We start from the raw sequence: 20,123 nt of genomic DNA, 5'->3' as shown, positions 1-20,123 counted from the left end.
TTTATAATTGTCTCAATAGATTGATGTAAGAACTGTGTAGAATGTGCTTACTTCAAAGAATATGCAATGGCAAAATATCTGAATAAAGCTGTATGTACATTACAAGTGATTCTTGCATGAAAGTGCATAGGATCATAGTTCTCAGCTGGCAATGATTTGGGCCTTCACTCACTGAGAGATTTTAGTCATTTTTTTAGTCTTTTTTATTATTCTTAGACCTGATAAGTGGCCTTTATTGACTAGAGATCAAGTTTCCTATAACTCACAGATGTAAAAACTTCCTGTTATGCACAGATTTTCTCCCCACAGCAGCTACCTGGCCCACAGTGTCTGAAGGTTCATCATTGAGAATTCACAGAGCACAGGCATGGCTTTTGCAGAAAGGCAATATATTCATGTGTTTTTATGTTATTTTCCTATTGGTCTATTATAGTTCTAAGAAAATAAATCCAACCCAAAAAATGGGTGGGCATAAAATCCAAAGCCTATTTCCTGCAATGGTTGATATTTGAAAAAATAAAATTCTTGAAAAAAGTAAATGAAATCATGAAGATGTTTATAAGTACGGGATTCTAATCATGGTGCATTTACATACATATCTCATAGAAATAACAATGGGTAGAATTCAGCAGCAATCAGTAAGAAGTAATAATGTCGCCTGTAAGCAGGGTATGACTGGGTAGGTTGACATTAGCAGAAGTCAGATCTTCTCAAGCAGATAAACATAGGTGGAGGAAGACAAATTTAAAATCTATCACGGATAGAGCCTTCAGTCCTCACAGGGGTGCTGGATGTGCGCCCTCTGAAGTCACCTTTTCCTGCTGTGGTGAACACTTGAAGTTTCTTGAGAGAAAACTGATAAGACACCAGCATCTTGTACCCTAGGAATTAAGCATTTTTAGATACTATTGGGTTTCCAGAGCTTAATCTTCATCCCTTGTTGAAAACAAACCAGTAAGCTGACGATACCGCCTGAACAATAGAATAAAATTTGTCCATCTGTCATTAAGATAATTGTTATTGATTTGTCCCCTTGTAATTTTCTGCTTTTTGTTTTTCAATGTTGGCTATAAATCACACCCACAACAGGCACGGAGCCTGTATTTGTGTCTATTATGTGGTCCTGATAAGGCTGGGCAACATTTTTCCCCTTCCCTTCCTGATGCAAGTTATTGAGATTGATTGAAGCTCTTTACTTGGCCTATCCCAAACACTGTGTAATTAATGCTTCATTATGTTAATACATGCAAATGTGAGGGTATGTGTTTGATTGGGAGGTGAGAGAACAAAAGGATTAAAGAGTTCACTCCAAAGTACAAATTTATTTATTGCATTGCTAACTGGCCTCTGAAGGGTGAGGGAATAGGCTTGAAGAAGAAAACAAGGAAAAGTGTGCACAATAAAAATTCAGTCATGTAGTTTTTAGGGGTAGTGGCCTAGTTGATGTATACAAAAAGGGCATTCAGTCCAATGGCAGAAACCTCACCTGGGTGGTTATTTCAGCAGTTAATATGCCTCCTTCTATAGTAAAATTGATAATGACAGAGAAACTACAGACTAGTCATCCACAGTCTCACACAATTATTTGCTTGTTATCATATGGTTCTTCCTGATCTTCACAGTGATCATTTTGATTATTTCATAGTGTGTGTTTATATATGTGGTTTGTGAGTTAATTAATATTAGAAATATTTGCATTTTCTATGATATAAAACACTATAGTGATGATTTTTGTACATTTGAGTAGTTTTTGTTTTACTGATTATTTATTATTATTGTTTGTTTTTATTGTTATCATTATTATTAATTATTATTATTTGAGATAATTGCTTAGAAAAGGAATTACTAGGGCCTACATCTTTTTATGACTTTAAATACACATTACTGTCTTTAAAAGCATTTTTGCACTTCCAGTATCTCACATAGAGACCAATAAATGGTTGCTGAATTTAATTAAGCATAGGCCTCCATTAAACTGTCATAACTCTTGAGGTTACCCATTAAGTCAGGTTATAACTAATCACATGTTAATGTGAGCAAAGAGTAGTATCTCTCTTTGCCCACTAGGTGATGCTATTTTAAACACAGTTTTAGAATGGAAAACATGCTTGCGATCCCAGCATTTGAAGTTTGAGGTAGGATTTTGAGTTCTAATCTACACAAGTCCAGGCTACATAGGAAAGGCAGGCCTGTGTATGTTCTAGACAGAAAATTATACTATTATCAGGTGTAGACTGAAGTTTCTCGGTTCTGCCTGGCCCCACCCTGGCAGCAGCTATTTTTATAAAATAATCACTCAGAGACTTAATATTAATTACAAACTGTTTGGTCTAAGGCTCAGGCTTATTGCTAGCTAGCTCTAACATCTTAAATTAACTCATTTCTATTATTTTCTATTTTGTCACATGGCCATGGTGTTACTGGTCTGCTGGCATCTTGCTCCTTGGGTGGCTGGATGGGCGTCTGCCCTGACTCAGCCCTCTTCTCCCTGTCCCTCTACCTGGATTTCCCACTTGGGTATAACCTGTCTTGCCATAGGCCAGAACAGCTTCTTTATTAAGCAATAGTAGCAAGACATATTCACAGTGTACAGAAAGAACATCACACAGCAATTAGGAACTCAATTTTGGTGGGGGGAGGCATTTTGAAATACAGAACTCCAAACTACACCTGGAATGTGTCCTTCAATATTGAACTACTGAAGACATTTAGAGGAATGACTGTAAGATGTTCATGCCTATTGGTTTGATTGCTAATTTTATTTGCTCTCATTTCTGGTGGTGACGTTAGAGTCTACAGATGATAATGATATGTGGTCATGCCCATTTCTCTTCTTACTGTCTATGACCACTTAACTGCTGCAATTCAAAATTGAGTGGGGTCCAAAAAACTAAATTGTTTACTATGTATTTTTGTTTAATTTTTTATTTTTGAGAATTTCATATATGCATGCATGTATATACACATACACATAACCTGGTTAGTCCATTTAGTGTTCTTCTTATGTACTTGTATTTAAAGATGACCACATGTATTAAATAACCTATTAGGAAGTTCTTCCCTAGAAAAAATGGTTTCCTTGACTTTCAGTATCCAATCATTGCCTGGAATTTTTGTCTTGGAGGGGGCCTTGTGAAATCTGCCTCATCCATATTGGTATTTCAACTGGTGTTATCATTACACAGGTCTTGTTTAGGGAACCATATAGTTAAGATTTCAAAAGTGCAGCTCCCAGTCATATATGGAAGACACTACCTAGCAGTAGGTATCCTGGTCCTCTGGATCTTATAAAATCTCCCTCCTTCTTCCTTGAGCTTTAGGAATAGATATTGTATTGTCGAAATCAAGGGTGTAGACTTCTGATACAGAATAAAACTTAAGAGTCAGAAATAGAATCTTAAGTCAAACATATGTTAAAGTCAATCTTATCTACTGGGATAACTGTAAGCTATAGGCATCTGCTTCTGCCTTTTTTCCTAGAACCAGATTAATAATATATTATTGTAAATTTTAAAATTAAAACAAGGAGTGTGCTTATGTCTTATTTCACTTTTTTTTCTATGAAACATTTCCTATGAAATGTTTGAAAATGTAATTAGCATTTGTATAGTAGCTGTTTTCATGTTCACAGGATGTGGTCACTTGAAGATCTATTACAAAAAGTCAACAAAAACATAGTGCATGTGAGTTCATAATTAATATAACCAAAGTGTCAACACAATCTATAAATTTCCTGTTTTGTACTATGGCCATTGTAAAAATCTTAGTTGCTGATATTAACATTGATTGAAGATGTTCTTCAAACTCATGAATCATGAGTTGCCCAGAAGACCATAGAAGGTGAGTCCTTGAGTGTGATGGGACAGTTCTTTCTGATATAGGTTCAAGCTTCATTCTGTCATCATTTTTCATGGACAAAGTCATAATGTTATGAGCAACTATATACCTTTCTCCCTTGATTCACATGTCATTTTTTTTGGGGGGGGGTTTGAGACAGGGTTTCTCTGTGTAGCTTTGCGCCTTTCCTGGAACTCACTTGGTAGCCCAGGCTGGCCTCGAACTCACAGAGATCCGCCTGCCTCTGCCTCCCAAGTGCTGGGATTAAAGGCGTGCGCCACCACCGCCTGGCCTCACATGTCATTTTTTAATCACTTTGTAGATTGTCAAGTTGATTAAATGGTTTTTGGCCTATAGTCTCATACCCTAAGACCTATCTCAGCTTGTTTCATTTGGTTTTAATTCACTTCCAGTTACACGTCATTTTGTTCAGCCTACATACAGCCATCCTTTCAACTCACCTCTATGAGATAGTCCAGCAAACACAGGTTCCCTATCTATATATAAAAAGTTTCTGTTAATAGGTAGGCAACACTTAGATGAATAAGAATGAGGCATGATTTTCTCTAATGCAATTTAGCCAAAATCCCAAATCATGAAAATGTTAAATATTTTGATGTTGAAAATATATATACTTTATTGAATACTGAATTTTGTTAGTGCCTAGTAATAGTTCTCATTATCAGATAATAGACTTCTGAATCTACATCTCCCTTTAAAATACTGATAAGTAGGGGACCTAGAACATTCTCGGTTTTTACATGTCCTTATACTGGTGTAAAACAAGTCCCCTTTCCATCTCAAAGTTGGTTTGTAAAATAAATTATGAGAGCATTCACCCTGTTGATTAGCTTGAAATTGGCAAAATGAAAAATACACAGCATCATATTTAACCTCTTCTTGAATCCTACCACCATGTTGTTAATGTTTATTTTATTCTACATTCTAAGAGTTTCATATGGTGATATGCAAAAGCAACTTCAAGTAAAAACTATCTTCAAAATAAATCTAATGGCGATACTGCCTGTATCCTGGAAATGGTGGGGTCTTGTATCCTTGTGTGTGTCCAAAATGTCTTTACTCTGTCGATGCTGATTAATAAAGGGACTCCATCCAGCTTGAGGCAAATACAGGACTTACAGAAACTGCCTCATCCTCTTTGCTTTATCCCCTTTGGATTCATTAAACATGTTAAAGTCAGCAAGGCATTTTAATCCCCTTGAGAACACTATGGCTTAATGCTTTCTATTTATTTAGTGTAGAGCTAAATGAAATCAAGAAAATGAATTTCAGCATATTTTAGGGAGCATTTCTGGTTTGGGGAGGGAAGAAATGGATGTGAACATACTTGTTCAGGAACAAATTTTCTAGGCGATATCAAAGTATTGATCCATTTGATAGGTAGGTAGCTTATTTCTTCACATATTCTACCATATGGGATAGACCAAGTTTTATTTAGAACCAAGGGTAGCCATGAGGAGAAAACAGATTTAAGTACAGGCTCTGTAATAATTAGATATTTATTACCTGGCATTCTGGGGACGGTCCCCCTCCACCTCCCTTCCCTTTCTCAGTCTATGTCTGATACTCAAGGTCTCTACTCTGACATTAGAGCTACAGATTGAGTCAGGCTGAGGAGAGAGATTTGGAACAATCCCCTGAGCCCTTGTGGACACTCGTTTGTGCACACCAGAGTCATTTTTCTGAGCTGAATGATTTCCAAAAATCCGTAGTTCAAAAGGACATTTCATATCAATGTAGTTGAGTAGCATAGGTTGCTCTACTTTGTCCTTTTTCCTTGATTGAAAATTTACATGACAAAGAGATTTAAGTGCTGTAAATGTGCAGGATGGATTTTCTAGACTCACAGTAGCCAAGAGGAGGTCTGTATTAAATATTTCAGTAAAGATTGTGTGTTTTTGTTTATTTTTATCTCTGAGCTGGTTTGGCTCAGAATATATTATGAAGTCTGCATTGTTCAAAGCATAAGGAAGGGGAACAAAAATTATATAAAAACAAAAGTGTGAAAGCAAATCCTACATTAGAATGAAGCAACCTAGATTTGATTACTAGAAACTTTCCTAAAATGTGTAGCTTGAGTTTTCCTGCCTGGCCCACAGTCAGGACAAATCTCTCTCACCTGCCAGTTCCACAGCCACTCAGACCCAACCAAGCAAACACAGAGACTTATATTGCTTACAAACTGTATGGCCGTGGCAGGCTTCTTGCTAACTGTTCTTACAGCTTAAATTAATCCATTTCTATAAATCTATACCTTGGCACATGGCTCGTGGCTTACCGGCATCTTCACATGCTGTTTCTCATCATGGCGGCTGGCAGTGTCTCTCTGACTCAGCTTTCTACTTCCCAGCTTTATTCTCCTCCTTGTCCTGCCTATACTTCCTGCCTAGCCAATGGCCAATCAGTGTTTTATTTATTGACTAATTAGCAACAAATTTGCCATACAGACCATCCCACAGCAAAAATGTTTGGCTGTGATCAGAACATTTAAAGCATCTGGACTTGTTGCCTGGATGCAAAATGGAGTTACTTACCTTTCTAATCAGTAAGATCTCAAGAGGCAGCCGGGTAAACTCTGCTTTACCTTAACTACAACATTGCAATTGCAGTAAAAAAATGAAGAGAAATACACCACCCCATGCCTGTGGGATTCAACACAAAACTTCAACAAATCCTCCTGCTGCCCCATGAGCTAGAATGGTGTGTAACTCTGATCCTCACCTCCAGTCCACACTGCACAACAGACTAAAGTTCCCCATGTGTAAGTGATTTTGATTTTGTCATTTATTTTCATATCTATAACATCCATTGCCTTTTCCATGGCAAAGCAAGAGCACAGTTCTCATAACTTTTTCTTGGCCAAAGAGCCAAAGCATTAGAAAAAAATTATGGATAAAATTTCATTTAGTTGATTCTAGTAAAAAAAAAAAACATAGTAACTGATTGACTAATATTGTTTAAAATTCATACTTATCATGGTTTTGAAATTGTAATCCAGACAGACATAGCACAATGTAAACAATGTAAATGTAAATAAAAAAGTATAATAAAGACCAGTGCCTTTAGTGTTCTCAAGGTACATATGAAGTTCACAGATTCTATATCTGCAGGTAATAAGAAGTAAAAAATGAGATAGTAGCAAGCTGTATAAAGGGAAGAGAAGTGGGTATACTTCTCGGGGGTCATGGGTGATGGTTGGAAAGTGTCCTCACAGATGAATTATGGGGATACTGTCTTTGTGACAGAGACTATGTGTTACACTAAATAAACTCAGCATGTTTTCTGCTTCTGATTAATTTTTAACCGGAAAACCTGAGCTTGAATTTCCTTTTGAGGATTCAGAATAAAACACAGAACCCCTATATGGGATTAGCATTTTTCTATCCTCCAAAGAGACCTGGTGTTTAGTATTTTGATACAGTTTAGACTTTTACTAGTCTTGAGTGGTGACACTCAGGAGATTATTACTTTGCTTTCCCCCCCTCCAAATTATTATTTTTTTTATTATTAGAAATGATATGAAAGAAATATATAAAGATCAAAGAGGAAACATTCCTGAAAAGCAGATTGACAGAAATTCATCTAAAATGACTGAAAACAAGATTGAACAACTTCAAGTTGCTAAGTGGCATCTATGTGGCATCATCTGTCATACAATACTTTCCTCTCTGGGACTGCATGTTACCAAGGCATCTTTTGAGAAACTCACTGAACTGTGGCAGAGAGAGAGCTAATGCTTCCTTTTACAATAAGAAATTGAAATAGCTAGCATTTCCTTTCATCTTAAACATATTTTCATGTAAGCCAAAGGATAAAGATAATTAAGATTATTTTTATACATTATTAATGGCTTTTATAAGATGCTGTGTAAATAATAGGTGTATTATATATCATCAGTAATTGGAATATATTTTCCAAAAATTCTTGTTCTGTACTGTTTGCAAGTCCCCCAAAAAAGAACTGTGGGATGCAGGGAACTGGACCAGATGAAAATGTGAGGTAGGGTTTATCATTGTAGACTAGTGATTCTTAGAAGGGCTGAGGAATCTGAATCTACTTTAGGCATTACTAGGTGTTTAACCACAGAAGCAAATGAATGAATGAACTAATCTTATTGAATAGCATCACCTTTATTCATAGTGCAGAGATTTGATGTCATTTCTAAAGCTGTGAAAATTACTAAATTAGTTCCCTGAAAGCATGGAGTATTAAAGCAGAACAGGGTGCACAATGGCAGATCAAAGTTTGGGGCTTCTTCACTATTGACATCATCATTTTTCTAGAACATGGGTCAACAGACTATATCCCAAGGTGAGTCAGATATGGCCTTTTGTCTGCCTTTAATAACAATATGTTATACATTTGAAAATATTTTCTTAACTACCAAAATTCCATTCTTTATTTATCCACCTTGTCCACTAAGCCAAAATTTGTACACTGTCTAGCCTTTCACAGACAAGACTGACCACATATTTTCTCAGAGTATATAAAGGAATGTTCCCAGCATGGCAGTCATCAACTTTGTTTTGTTTGGTTTTGCTTGGCAGTGATATCGATATCCTTGGTCAACCATAGTCTACAAGAGAATTAATTGTTTTTGTTTGTTTGCTTGTTTGTGTGTTTTTATTGTGTTGATGTACTTTTACTGACTTAGAGACTTTTCCTAGATTATTTGTTTTTGCCTATATATGTTTTATTTCATAATTATTTATTAATAACTCTAAGTCAGGTGTGAGTTACTAAGGACTGTGTAAAATAGACAGGTGTGCCTTATTTCTGATTTCTTGGCATCTACCTTATCATAAAGATGACAGTCTCAATTATATGAAGCCCAATAGGGAGATCGAAGACCCAGAAGAGAATATTGAAATTATATTCACTCAAGGGCTAAGTCAGAAGCAGCTATTTGGTAGAGTTTCTATCTCTCAACAGGCTCTAACTAATTATATTCATTCTGTATGCTAGAAACCTGATCACATTATACTGTATTTGGCTTTACATTTATAACAATTTTGTGATATTGTTGGCAATCACAACACATGGAAAGTCAGGTGAATGCCATCAACACTTCTACTTATTTGGTTGTTTCAAAGCTCCAAGCACTGGAATCAAGGATAGACCCCAGTTAGGAGATTTATAGGAGTTATGCCAACATGTCAGTGGCAGGTAGCCCTGTTAAGTAGGAGAAATGAATGATTCTCCATGTTTATGTTTCCTTCATGTATGATCACATGTATAAGACCTTCATCATTTAAATTCACATAGATCATGTGCATGATGTACACACAAGTTCAGTAGTATCTTTGTGATTTTAATTGTACAAAGAGTTTTTATTCTCACACCCTGTGTCCAAATCCATTGAACCCATGTGAACATTTTACAAAAAGGAAGGGGGAGTTAGGTCTTTGAGCAAATGCTGATCTTGTCAATGCAAGGCTCATTGGCTTTCAAGGCCAAAGCTTCTGCCCCTATTATTATCATCATGGGTTTTCATCTTTGATGTCACCATCGCCATGGTCTTTGCAGAAAAAATAACATTTTTCTGCCCAGACAAGATATAGTAAATATCAAACAAAATGAGTGACAGTATTTTAATGAAAACTTTTGGCCTCCATTTTTGAGAAAATTGGACTTGTTATAATACAAATATTTTATCAGTTTGGGTGCCTACAACAGACATCATGCCACAGTGTCAGCCCTGAGTTTTGCTGAATGTTTAAGGTCTTCCCTGGATCTGTCAGGCATTTAAGAAATTAATCCTTCCTGTTTGTGATAGGAGTTTCCATAAGATGAATAGTTCATTTCCCATGAATCATGATAAACCATGCCATGCTTTGTCAGCATTACCTCTGCAGTCTTTTATCTTCAAGAGAAAAAGACCAGACTCTATTTTCTAGCTAACGAGGTGAGTTGCGGGTATCTTGGTACTTCCCTTAGCTACATCTCTTTGTGTCTCATTTTCAACCCATGGAAAACATGTCACAGATTTCCTGTGAAGTAAAACTCGCCGTAAAATAGATTGCTGTCTAAATTTGAGGAGTTTTGTACAAGTAGCAAAAGTGGGTAGATAATGGATTCCTAGACTATTATGATATACAGCTGTGTATATCCTAGCATTTTGTAGCCTCTATTCCTGTTTCATTGTGGATTGAATTGATTCCCATGATGTATTGCACACACAGAAGGTTAGCAAAGAACAGACCTGCCAAAACCCCAAGTCTCCTGTCCACCTGGGATGAAAACTTTCTTTTGAAATTGGCACTTCTTTTATTTCCGTATAAATTGTATAACTCTCTTTGGTGATTTTCTTAGAGTTATTAGAGGTTCCTTTCTTTTATCAGTTACTGAATCTTAAATCACCATGAACTCTACCTGTCTAGTGAGTACCATATCTGGCCATTTCTTACTATTTCCACTGCAATAGTTTGGACTAAATCCAACATCTCACATTTGTAGTATAGCAGTAACAACTTCATCAATCTCTTTGTTTCTCAACACAGCAACCAATTTGATCCTTTTTAAAACAAGGTCCCTCAAACCTAGTCCTATTAAGTTTTGGTGTCTGGGTAATTCATTTTGGGGAGCATCTGTTTGGTATGTTGAAAAATGTGATTCAGTGTCCTTGGACTCTACTCACTAAATATCAGTAGCACTCCTCTTGGTGAAGAACCAAAATGTCTCTAGACATTGCCAAATGGCCCTGTGAAAGCTTCTACTCCTGCTATAAAACATAAGATAACCCATTTGGGAACTGTTTTCTCCTGCTCTCATCTTTTTCTAGTTGTTTGTAAGTCTAGGATTGAGGCCCCATGAGATTCCTCCTTTTCATGTTATCATGTTGCCCTTGTTCAGGTCCTATTTAAGCAGTCATATTGATGAGATTTTGTGAGTTTCACCATCATTTCTAGGAGATGAAATTTCACAGCAAGTATCCTGTTCTTCTGACTCTCACAGTCTTCCACTATGATCCCCAAGCCTTGGGTGCAGGAGTTGTGTAGTAGGCAATTTAGTTGGGGTTGAATGCTACATGCTCACTTGTTCTCTGCATTTTGATCAGTTGTAGTTTTCTATAATGATGTTTCTGCTACAAGGGATTTTTTCCCAGAAATGAGCCCCGCAAATGGTTAGCCAATACCAAGTGGTCAGTCCTAAAATAATATATAAAAGTAATCTGGTAAGGACTGAGAAATTTTGGGAAAATATATATGTAACAACAATTTAAAAAATACAGGCCATAGAGGAGAGAGATGGTTCCGTGGTTAAGAGTACTGACTGATGTTCCAGAGGACCTGGGTTCAATTCCCAGGCCATTGGGTGTCTGCCAGGAAACAGGAAGCAGGAAAGGAAACCTTGTGTCCCTCTCTCCTCTCCTAGGGGTAAGAGAGATGGCTCAGCAGTTAAGAGCACTGACTGATGTTCCAGAGGACCCAGGTTCAATTCCCAGGCCCTCAGTGCCTTATCAAACCAGGATTCTAAAAAAGGAAGAAAGAAAGAAAGAAAGAAAGAAAGAAAGAAAGAAAGAAAGAAAGAAAGAAAGAAAGAAAGAAAGAAAGAAAGAAAGAAAGAAAGAAAGAACAGGCCATAAATCTAAGAACAAGGGGGAGGGTGTATGGGAAGGGCTTGAAGAAAGAAGGGGAAGGGGAAATGATATAATTATATTCTATTTCAAAAGCTAATAACTCTTAAAAACAAATACTAAAATAAAAAGAACTATTTTCAGAGTTCCAGTCAATTAGATCTGCACACATAAACTGCTGTCCCTCCTTTGAGGTAGATTGATGAGCAACGCAAAGGGGAGGAAGCTAGCTCACACTTTACCACCCTGGGAGGTGAAGGTTCCAACACAAGGCAGACTCAGCAGCACATCAAAGTTTTTCTTTTAAGTGTTAATTTTGCACGGGTCTGGGAGATGATAACCTAGATGTCAGGCTACGTTACCTGTTGAACAGCAAGGAAGAAAAGATTCCATTATGATTTCTTCAGTATCACACAGCAAAATCGAGCTGAGACTTAAGAGGTTTGGCCCTTGAAGCAGAAAAGGGCTGGGAAAGTTATGCCCCACTCCAAAGTGGTTCTTATCATTTCTCTTCACCATTGGATTTAGCCAGAGGACACTCAGAGTTGCCTCGGGCACACGTTTTGCCCTGTGGAAACCTTAGATCTGCACAAAGCTTCCTCGGCTTGCAGAAGATATCATGCATTCTGAATTTCTGATGTGGAGCCTCTGTGTGGGTTCAGTGAGAGATTTTTGCCGGGGCAGTTGCTTTTGAACTGCACATCTTGTATTTCTATTTCTGAATTTTGTTCTTGTCTTGTAAAGGGAAAAAGAAATTAGGGCCCACCATGTGAAGAGCAAATGAGGTTCAGCAACCTTTCCGGGGAGCTATATGGTCTTGTTGCATTATGTCAGTGAATGTCCTGGAACACTCCCTGATTCAATCATGGTAGTGTTCCAAGGGCTCAGTCTTCTCTGTGGTTCTTGGACTACTAAATTGGACAATGTGAATCCATATACTGTTTGATTACTTTCACTATACACTAAGAAAATAATTTTATAGAAGACAAACTGGCCAGATAAAATATAGTATCCCAAAGTCTGGTTAAACTTCAGTTTCCTGGGTGCACATATAGATTTCTTGTGTAGTGTATAGAAAGCTCTGGGTTTAAAATGGATGCACTTTGAGACTGGAGAGATGGCTCAATTGTTAAGAGCAAAAACTGCTAGTCTAGAGAAGCCAAATTTGATTCCCAGCAATCACGCTATAGTTCACACTGTTTTTTTATTTTATTCTTTTTTTCTTTTTTTTTTTTTTTTTTTTTTTTTTTTTTTTTTTTTTTTTTTTTTTTTTACGTAGGATTTCTCTGTGTATAACAATCCTGGCTGTCCTGGAACTCACTTTGTAGACCAAACTGGCCTCAAACTCTCAGAGATCTGCCTTCCTCTGCCTCCTGAATGCTGGGATTATAGGTGAGTGCCACGACTGCCCAGTTTTTTTATTTTTTTGAAGGTCTTATTTTTTTTTTTTTTTTTTTGCTTGTTTGTTGTTTATGTACAAAGACTAGCCTGATCTGGTTCACTGGGTAGATGGTTTTGAATAATGCATTCAAAGTCACTTAGTCCAACTTTAGGAAGCCCTATGTCCTCCGTTTACTGAAGGCAACATTGATGGCACGTGTTCAGTCTATATTTCTAAATGAGACCAGGGCGGTTAGAGCAGGCCAGGCAAGAGTGAGAACCCTGGCAGAACTTCTATGGGTGTCTCCAGTACAGCTGCTGGTGACCCACCCTGTCTTCAGACGGCCAAGGAGGGAAAAGCTCACAACCATTTGTAATCCAGGGAATCTGACACCTTCTTCTAGCCTCCAAAGGCACCAGGAATGTGCACAGACATACATGCAGGCAAAACAGCCATATATAAATATAATATAATATAATATAGTATAATATAAATATTAATAATGAAACTCCAAAAGCAAAATAAACTAAATAAGTTTGTGTTTTAGATAAATAAAAATATTATTTTCTGCAATAAACCTATCAGTATTTATTTCATCTAAGTGTTTAGGACATGTTTATTATACTAAAAATATATTTATATTTATAAATATAATATACTTACTTATATATTTAATCCACATATAATTTATATCCTTAATTTTGTAAACTAAATCCAGCAGCTCTAATGAAGGATACATTTTCTTCATTTAAATTTTTGTTCAACTCTGCATTTCAATGATTCTTTATAAAATACACCTGTTTTTCTTCCAGGAACATATTTCTTTGCATTATTTACATTCAAGGAAAAATACCATATGCCCAATTCATTCTGATTTCTCTTTCTTAGTCATGAAGACTAAGGTTGTCAGGCATTGAACTCTATTAGTCTCTTTCAAAAGCTAGTATGAGTACAGTTTTTTCAACAGGTGACCACATACTCTGAATATTGTTTATATTTAGTTTCTCATGGAAGTATAAAGTCCTGCCAGCACTGTAGTACAGAGAAAGGACTCATTACCAGGTGTGCACAGAAGCCAATACTCTAGTACTGATTTTGTTGTTGCCATTCTTTTATAAAAAGAAGCATTTATTCCAACTCCCAATAGTGTTTTCCTTTTCTGAAAAATAAGTCGGAGCTACTTGGTTATATAAAAATACTTCTGTAGATATCCAGGCCTTTTCTGGATTCACTTTTAAAAACCTGGCTTGTGCTGGGCCTTTGGAGAATACACACCTTTTCTCTCTGAACTGCCTGTCATTAGTCTTAGGTTGATATGAAGTTCACAGAGTGCATCCGCAGACCACAAAATAAGCATGTTGTAGTTTTGGCCATCTTGACACTAGCCTGGACTAACAGATGTATCATCCAACTAAATGTCTGATGCACCAATGTTCTAAAAATCTACAATTATATTGCTGAGTTAGAATCAACCAAAAAAAAGGGTGGGGTATACCAAATATCTCATTGACTAAAACCCATTTTAGGAGAAAATTACCACTGTTACAACTCTTCAAAATATATTTCATAGCTTTTCATATAACTATTCCATAGAACATTCTTATTGCTCAAAGTAGCAATTTTATTCTACTTAATGGAGTGGAATTTGTTGTTATTTATTTGTTTGTGCTGTTTCCAGGGGAGGAGGGCAACAGAGTTCTGGTTATAATAAAGGGTGCATTGTCCTGATACTGTAAACATCGATCTCTGTGGTGGCTCTTTCCCTATCTATCTTCTCTCTCTCTCTCTCTCTCTCTCTCTCTCTCTCTCTCTCTCTCTCTCTCTCTCTCTTCATATCTTCAGTCTCTTAAAGAGATGTGTGAAATAAACTATCACCAAAATGCCTGTTGAAAGATTTGGCCAATTATTTGTCTTTTTAAGTTAAATTCCCATAAACTTTCATTTCCTTACTCAGAAAAAGAATTGTCTGCAATTATAAAATATAAAAATATCTAAATATATAAAATCATGAGCAGGTTGTCTGAGGAACATATCAATTCTCTTGTTCTGGCTCAGGTCTGTGCATGTTTGTGAACAGGGTTCTTAAGCTTTAGTTACCTGGGAATCCCTTGAAAGGCCCACCAAACACAGGCTGCTGGGCTCTCCCCTTATCATCGATTGACAGGTCTGAACACTGCCTATATTTACCACATTCCCAGGTGGTGTTGGTTTTGCTGGTATGAAAACTTTTTCAGACTTTACATTTTTATCTAGTGAACCCCATGATATTCATGTATGTTTAGGAGTTCTGTTAATTTCTTCATTTTGTTGTAATGGTTTTTACTTCCCAACCCCACTTCATAGCCTCAGAAGTATTTTAAGATTTTGTCAGAACTAAAGACCAGAGCTACAATTTGCACACATTCTCCATGTCTGGGGATCACATGGAAAATTATACCGTCCACAAAATTATTTTAATTTCCTTCAACATAGAATTTTTTTTTGTCTTAAAGGAGGAGATGGTACCAGGCTTATCTGGCACATTTCTGAGCACGTGCACCCTATCAAAACCTCTGAGCATCTCAAAGTATATGTGATTTAAAATAGATGAAATTATGCACCGCAGGTTCTATGGGGGTTTGTGTGACATTTTCTAATCTCGGGCTCTTTCAGGAACTTCTTTTCACATCCGTGGCTACTTTTCATCAATTTGTCTTTTACCTTTCATTGTCTTAACTACAAGCTTTTACATTGTGGACTCAGAACAGGATTTCTGATTCTACAGGGAACAATGTTTGATATTGTAGATAAAATGTCATACCTAAAAATCCATTCTAGGTTAGACTGCCTCCTGTGGCTTACTGGGCTTTGAAATGAGCAAGAATATGATAAGGAGATAAATCACAAAGGGACATAAATTTAAAGAAACAGTTTCAACACTTGACTATTTGGAGGAGTTTCTAAAAATGGGTTAAAGACAATTTCTAGACTCTCAATATAATTTGAAAGCTCTGGGCAGTTGAACTGCATTTTTTTTTCTTGCTGCAAATAAATACCTGCCACCCCCAAAACAAAACAAAACAAAACACCAAAAGACATTCGGGAGGAATAATTCATTTGGGCTCATAGTTGAGAGGAATTTACATCATGGAGAGGGGAGGCATGGAAGCAAGGGTGGCAGGCCTGGCTTGGCTTGGTTCAGGTTGCTGAGAAGGAAGATGAGTGGAGATGCAGGTGCTCATTTGATTTTTCTGACCCGCCCCCTTTTACTCACTTTGGGCTCCTTGTCAAAAGGATATTCCCAACCATATACACATTGGTTCCACCCAGCTCTGTTAATTCTCCTGGGGAACAATCTCAAAGACACACCTCCATGTTTATTCCTTTGTGAATCTCAATCCAGACAAGTCAGACTGTGAGGATTAACTCTCAAAAGGGTTTTTTGCATCTGTCTTCGTTAGGGTTTCTCTTGCTATGAAGAGACACCATGATGGCGGCAATTTTTAAAAGAAAAACATTTAATTGGGGTGGCTTACATTTTCAGAGGTGTAGTCCATTATCTTTATGGTCCAATACGGTGGCCTGAAGGCTAACATGGTGTTGGAGAAGGGGCTGTGAGTCCTATATCTCGACCCTCAGGCAACAGGAAGTGGTGTGTCTCACTGGGTGTGGCTTGAGCATATATGAGCCCCAAAGGCCCTCCTCCACAGTGCCTTGTGATATTATGAGAACCAGTGTTCAGGGATGAAACCTTTTAGGTCAGTTCTAGGTCAGTTTCTATAAATTCCGTGTTCAAAGTGTGTAATGTCTTCAGCAAGCAGTTCATATATCCTGGAAGGCAACTGTATTAGTTATTTTTCTGTTTCTGTGATAAGATACTATGACCATAGACAACTTAATTATTGAAGTGTCTATTTTGACTTATGGTTCTAGAGAAGTAAGAATCCATTGTGGAGGGCAGAAATAGTAGCAAGTGGCAGACAGGGCTGCAAGAACAGGAAGATGAGAATCCCCTTGTAAGCACAAAGCATACAAGAAGCAAGGTGAGTCTGTAAGCTCTCAGAGCCCACCACCAGTAACATATTTCCTCTAGCAAGACCACATCTCCTAAAGTTCCCAGACATCTCCTAAAGTTCCCAGACAGCACCATCAGATATGGACCATGTATTCAAATGCCAGAGCCTATAAGAGACATTTCCCATTTAAACTATCACAGCTAGCAAGGGAAATGGATGTGGCCCATATTGTTTTAGAAGACCCTTAGATTGTACTTCATCCAACAATAGAAGGGTTGGTAGGTTTCCCTTGCCTGGGACTGGGAGTAATGTTAGATAGGGCATGGCTAGTAATGGAGGTACCACTAAAACATATGGCATAACTCCATTAATATGCATATATACACACATGTATGTATATACCCACAATATATACTAATTATATATATATATATATATATATATATATATATATATATATATATAATTTAAAGTTAGTTTATAAAATATTATGTTTCCCTCTGGTTTCTCCAAGCATTCTTAGATGTATTTCCCTTCCTTCTCTCTCCCTTGTATTATATTTCTATCTCCCCAGTTAAAGCCCTCTACCCTCCATTTTCCAAACTTGGTAAGAGAGAATGAGAATTTGTTAGTCTATATCAAAGCCAGTAATTTATCCATTATGACATTATTTCTTAGATGCATCAAGTACCTTACAAGAGATCAGAGACAGCCTGTTCTTCTTATCAGCTGAAACTTTGACATGAACGTCATTTGTCATTTCTCAAATAACTTTTCACTTGGGTCCATCTTTTCTAAAATATTAAGTAGTGCAAGTTCCTGAAAGCAAAAACATTTCATTATTTCAAAGTCATATATTTAAAGTATAATTGTTATGAGGAGAATAAAAAAAAGCTCAAATTACCAATGAGTACAAGGGTAATTGTGTCACAGAAAAATTAATCTTTATTTAACTTTCCTAAACCATGCACTCACAGCACTGAAGACTGTCATAACCTCCCTGTTTCACAGTAAGTAGATTATTTATTTGTGATAATGGGCACATATGCTCATTAACATGCTGTCATAAACAGCTGTGCTAAATGTATTATGTGCTCTGTGACATAAATAATGTACTCAGCATGAGGTTGTGTTTAAAATATAGGCCCCGGGTAGAACAAAAATGCAATAAAGGTTTTTTAATATAGTTGCCTAGTCTTGCATTCTGAATTTATTTCTTCTGTTTTTTTTTTTTTTTTTTTTTTTTTTTTTTTTTTTTTTTTTTTCGGTTTTTCGAGACAGGGTTTCTCTGTGTAGCTTTGCGCCTTTCCTGGGACTCACTTGGTAGCCCAGGCTGGCCTCGAACTCACAGAGATCCGCCTGGCTCTGCCTCCCGAGTGCTGGGATTAAAGGCGTGCGCCACCACCGCCTGGCTTATTTCTTCTGTTTTAATGCTACTTAAATGGAAATTGTAGTCATTATTCTGATGAAGCATCTTGACATTCAATAACATTAGAATATTTTTATGATTTCTTGCCCTTAGTGTACCTCCAGCCAGGTATTTCCGACTAGTGGTTCTTTCTGACAAATAAGAAAGATGTATTTAACTTAGAATCTATCTGCATATCAGTAGACTTAGTAAGTTCCATTGACAGACGATGCCTTTGACTCATTCTTATGCCAATCCTTTCCAAAATGAGAGCTGAGTTGAAATATCTTCTGTTTCAGGGAATACTTCCATTTTATATGTGAAAGACATGAGGATATTACAATAGCATTTAGGATTTCACATATTTAAATGATATAGACTGAACAAGAAGCAAGAGATTTAGACTCTCAATTGGATGCACTTTCTACTAGAGAAACAGATTGCTTCATTATAATTAGACTGGTTATACAAAGGACATGGAAAGGATCAAATTGGAGCCATTAATGTCCTTTACCTTTATCATTTAGCATTACTATGATTTTATAATCAATATTAGTTTGAACAAAGCTGTATATGCTTTCTCTGGATAAGTGAACTAGTTGCGTGGAGTTACTATCTTATCAGAAGTGATGCAGTTCACTAGGATGCCACAGACTTAAGGTTGAGCTTTAGAAACATTGTGTGCATGCACTGGGAACCCTGGAAGAAAACAATTGCAGCACCCATGTTTCACTGGAGATCAGGAATATTTCTGATCATGACAGCCAACATAGGCCAGTCCGTGAAGAGAATACTGATTCCATTAATTTAGATGTCTTTATTTATACCTGCTCTAGCCCCTTGGAATTCTTAAATACTATTCTGATCCTTCAGTTGACTGCTTATGTCTGTTCTGTTTATGACAATTCAACTATAATATCCTCTTAGCTAAGCCCACAAGAAACTTCTGGAAAGAGATAGAGTCACTTCAGGGGTTTTGTGCAGCAGCCCTGTGACTTTCGCAGGCAGGTGAGATTTACCTGTTTAACCCACCTAAGGTCTATTCTAAATAACTTTGTCTACACCACTGATTTTCATTTCTGTAAAATAAAACAGGCAGATTAAAAGTTACTAAAAAATGCTAAAATGCAGCTAATGAGATTAATCAAGTCTCTCAAGTCCTAGCTGCTCTCTGACTGGTGAGACTTAAAAGTATCTGGTTTTATATGGAAAAATACTCATTTTGTCTATCTAAATTTTCAAGTAATGACTGATATGTAATCATATTCTTATCTATAACTTATGAATTATTATTTTTATTAGTAATATTTTCTGGACAAGTTACTTCATTAGTTGGTGCTCATGTGAATATTTTTCTTTTGTTTAAGACATTATTCCTGATCTTAAATTTATCTATACTTGGAGATGAAATAAAAAGGCTTTTTTTTTGAAAAATAAGTTTTGTGAACAAATGTTGAGGAAATCAAACTTGAAATTTCTCAGAATGCATGAGTTCATTTTCCTTCTTTTCTCTTATTTCAGGTTTTCAAATTAAACCTTTCACATCCCTTCGTTTTGTGTCCGAACCTGCTGATGCTGTCACTATGCGGGGTGGAAATGTCTTGCTCAACTGCTCCGCAGAGTCTGACCGAGGAGTGCCTGTCATCAAGTGGAGGAAAGATGGCCTCATCCTAGCCGTGGGCATGGATGACAGGAAGCAGCAACTCCCTAATGGATCTCTGTTGATACAAAATATACTTCATTCCAGACACCATAAGCCAGATGAAGGACTTTACCAATGTGAGGCATCCTTGGGAGATTCTGGCTCAATTATTAGTCGGATAGCAAAAGTTGCAGTAGCAGGTATGTAGATATTTTTCTTTTTTCCTGATTCACTTGTCTTTTCTATCTTTTTTTTTGGAATAA

At 36.8% G+C, this 20,123-nt stretch overlaps 1 protein-coding gene across 2 annotated transcripts in view; it reads left to right on the top strand.

The window, feature by feature from the left end:
- The window catches only part of Dcc (DCC netrin 1 receptor), a 1,164,132-nt gene that overhangs the window by 396,475 nt on the left and 747,534 nt on the right, over positions 1–20,123 (top strand). For both annotated transcript variants that reach the window (XM_052742483.1, XM_052742484.1), the window contains exon 2: positions 19,740–20,060. In XM_052742483.1, coding sequence (XP_052598443.1) covers positions 19,740–20,060 — 321 coding nt within the window. The remainder of the gene's footprint in view (positions 1–19,739; positions 20,061–20,123) is intronic.

This window comes from Peromyscus californicus, unplaced genomic scaffold (genome assembly GCF_007827085.1).
Source record: "Peromyscus californicus insignis strain IS unplaced genomic scaffold, ASM782708v3 Scaffold_17__1_contigs__length_78620276, whole genome shotgun sequence".
Taxonomy (NCBI): domain Eukaryota; kingdom Metazoa; phylum Chordata; class Mammalia; order Rodentia; family Cricetidae; genus Peromyscus; species Peromyscus californicus.
Note: the sequence above shows the minus strand (reverse complement) of the source record. Positions and strands in the feature narration are given on the sequence as shown.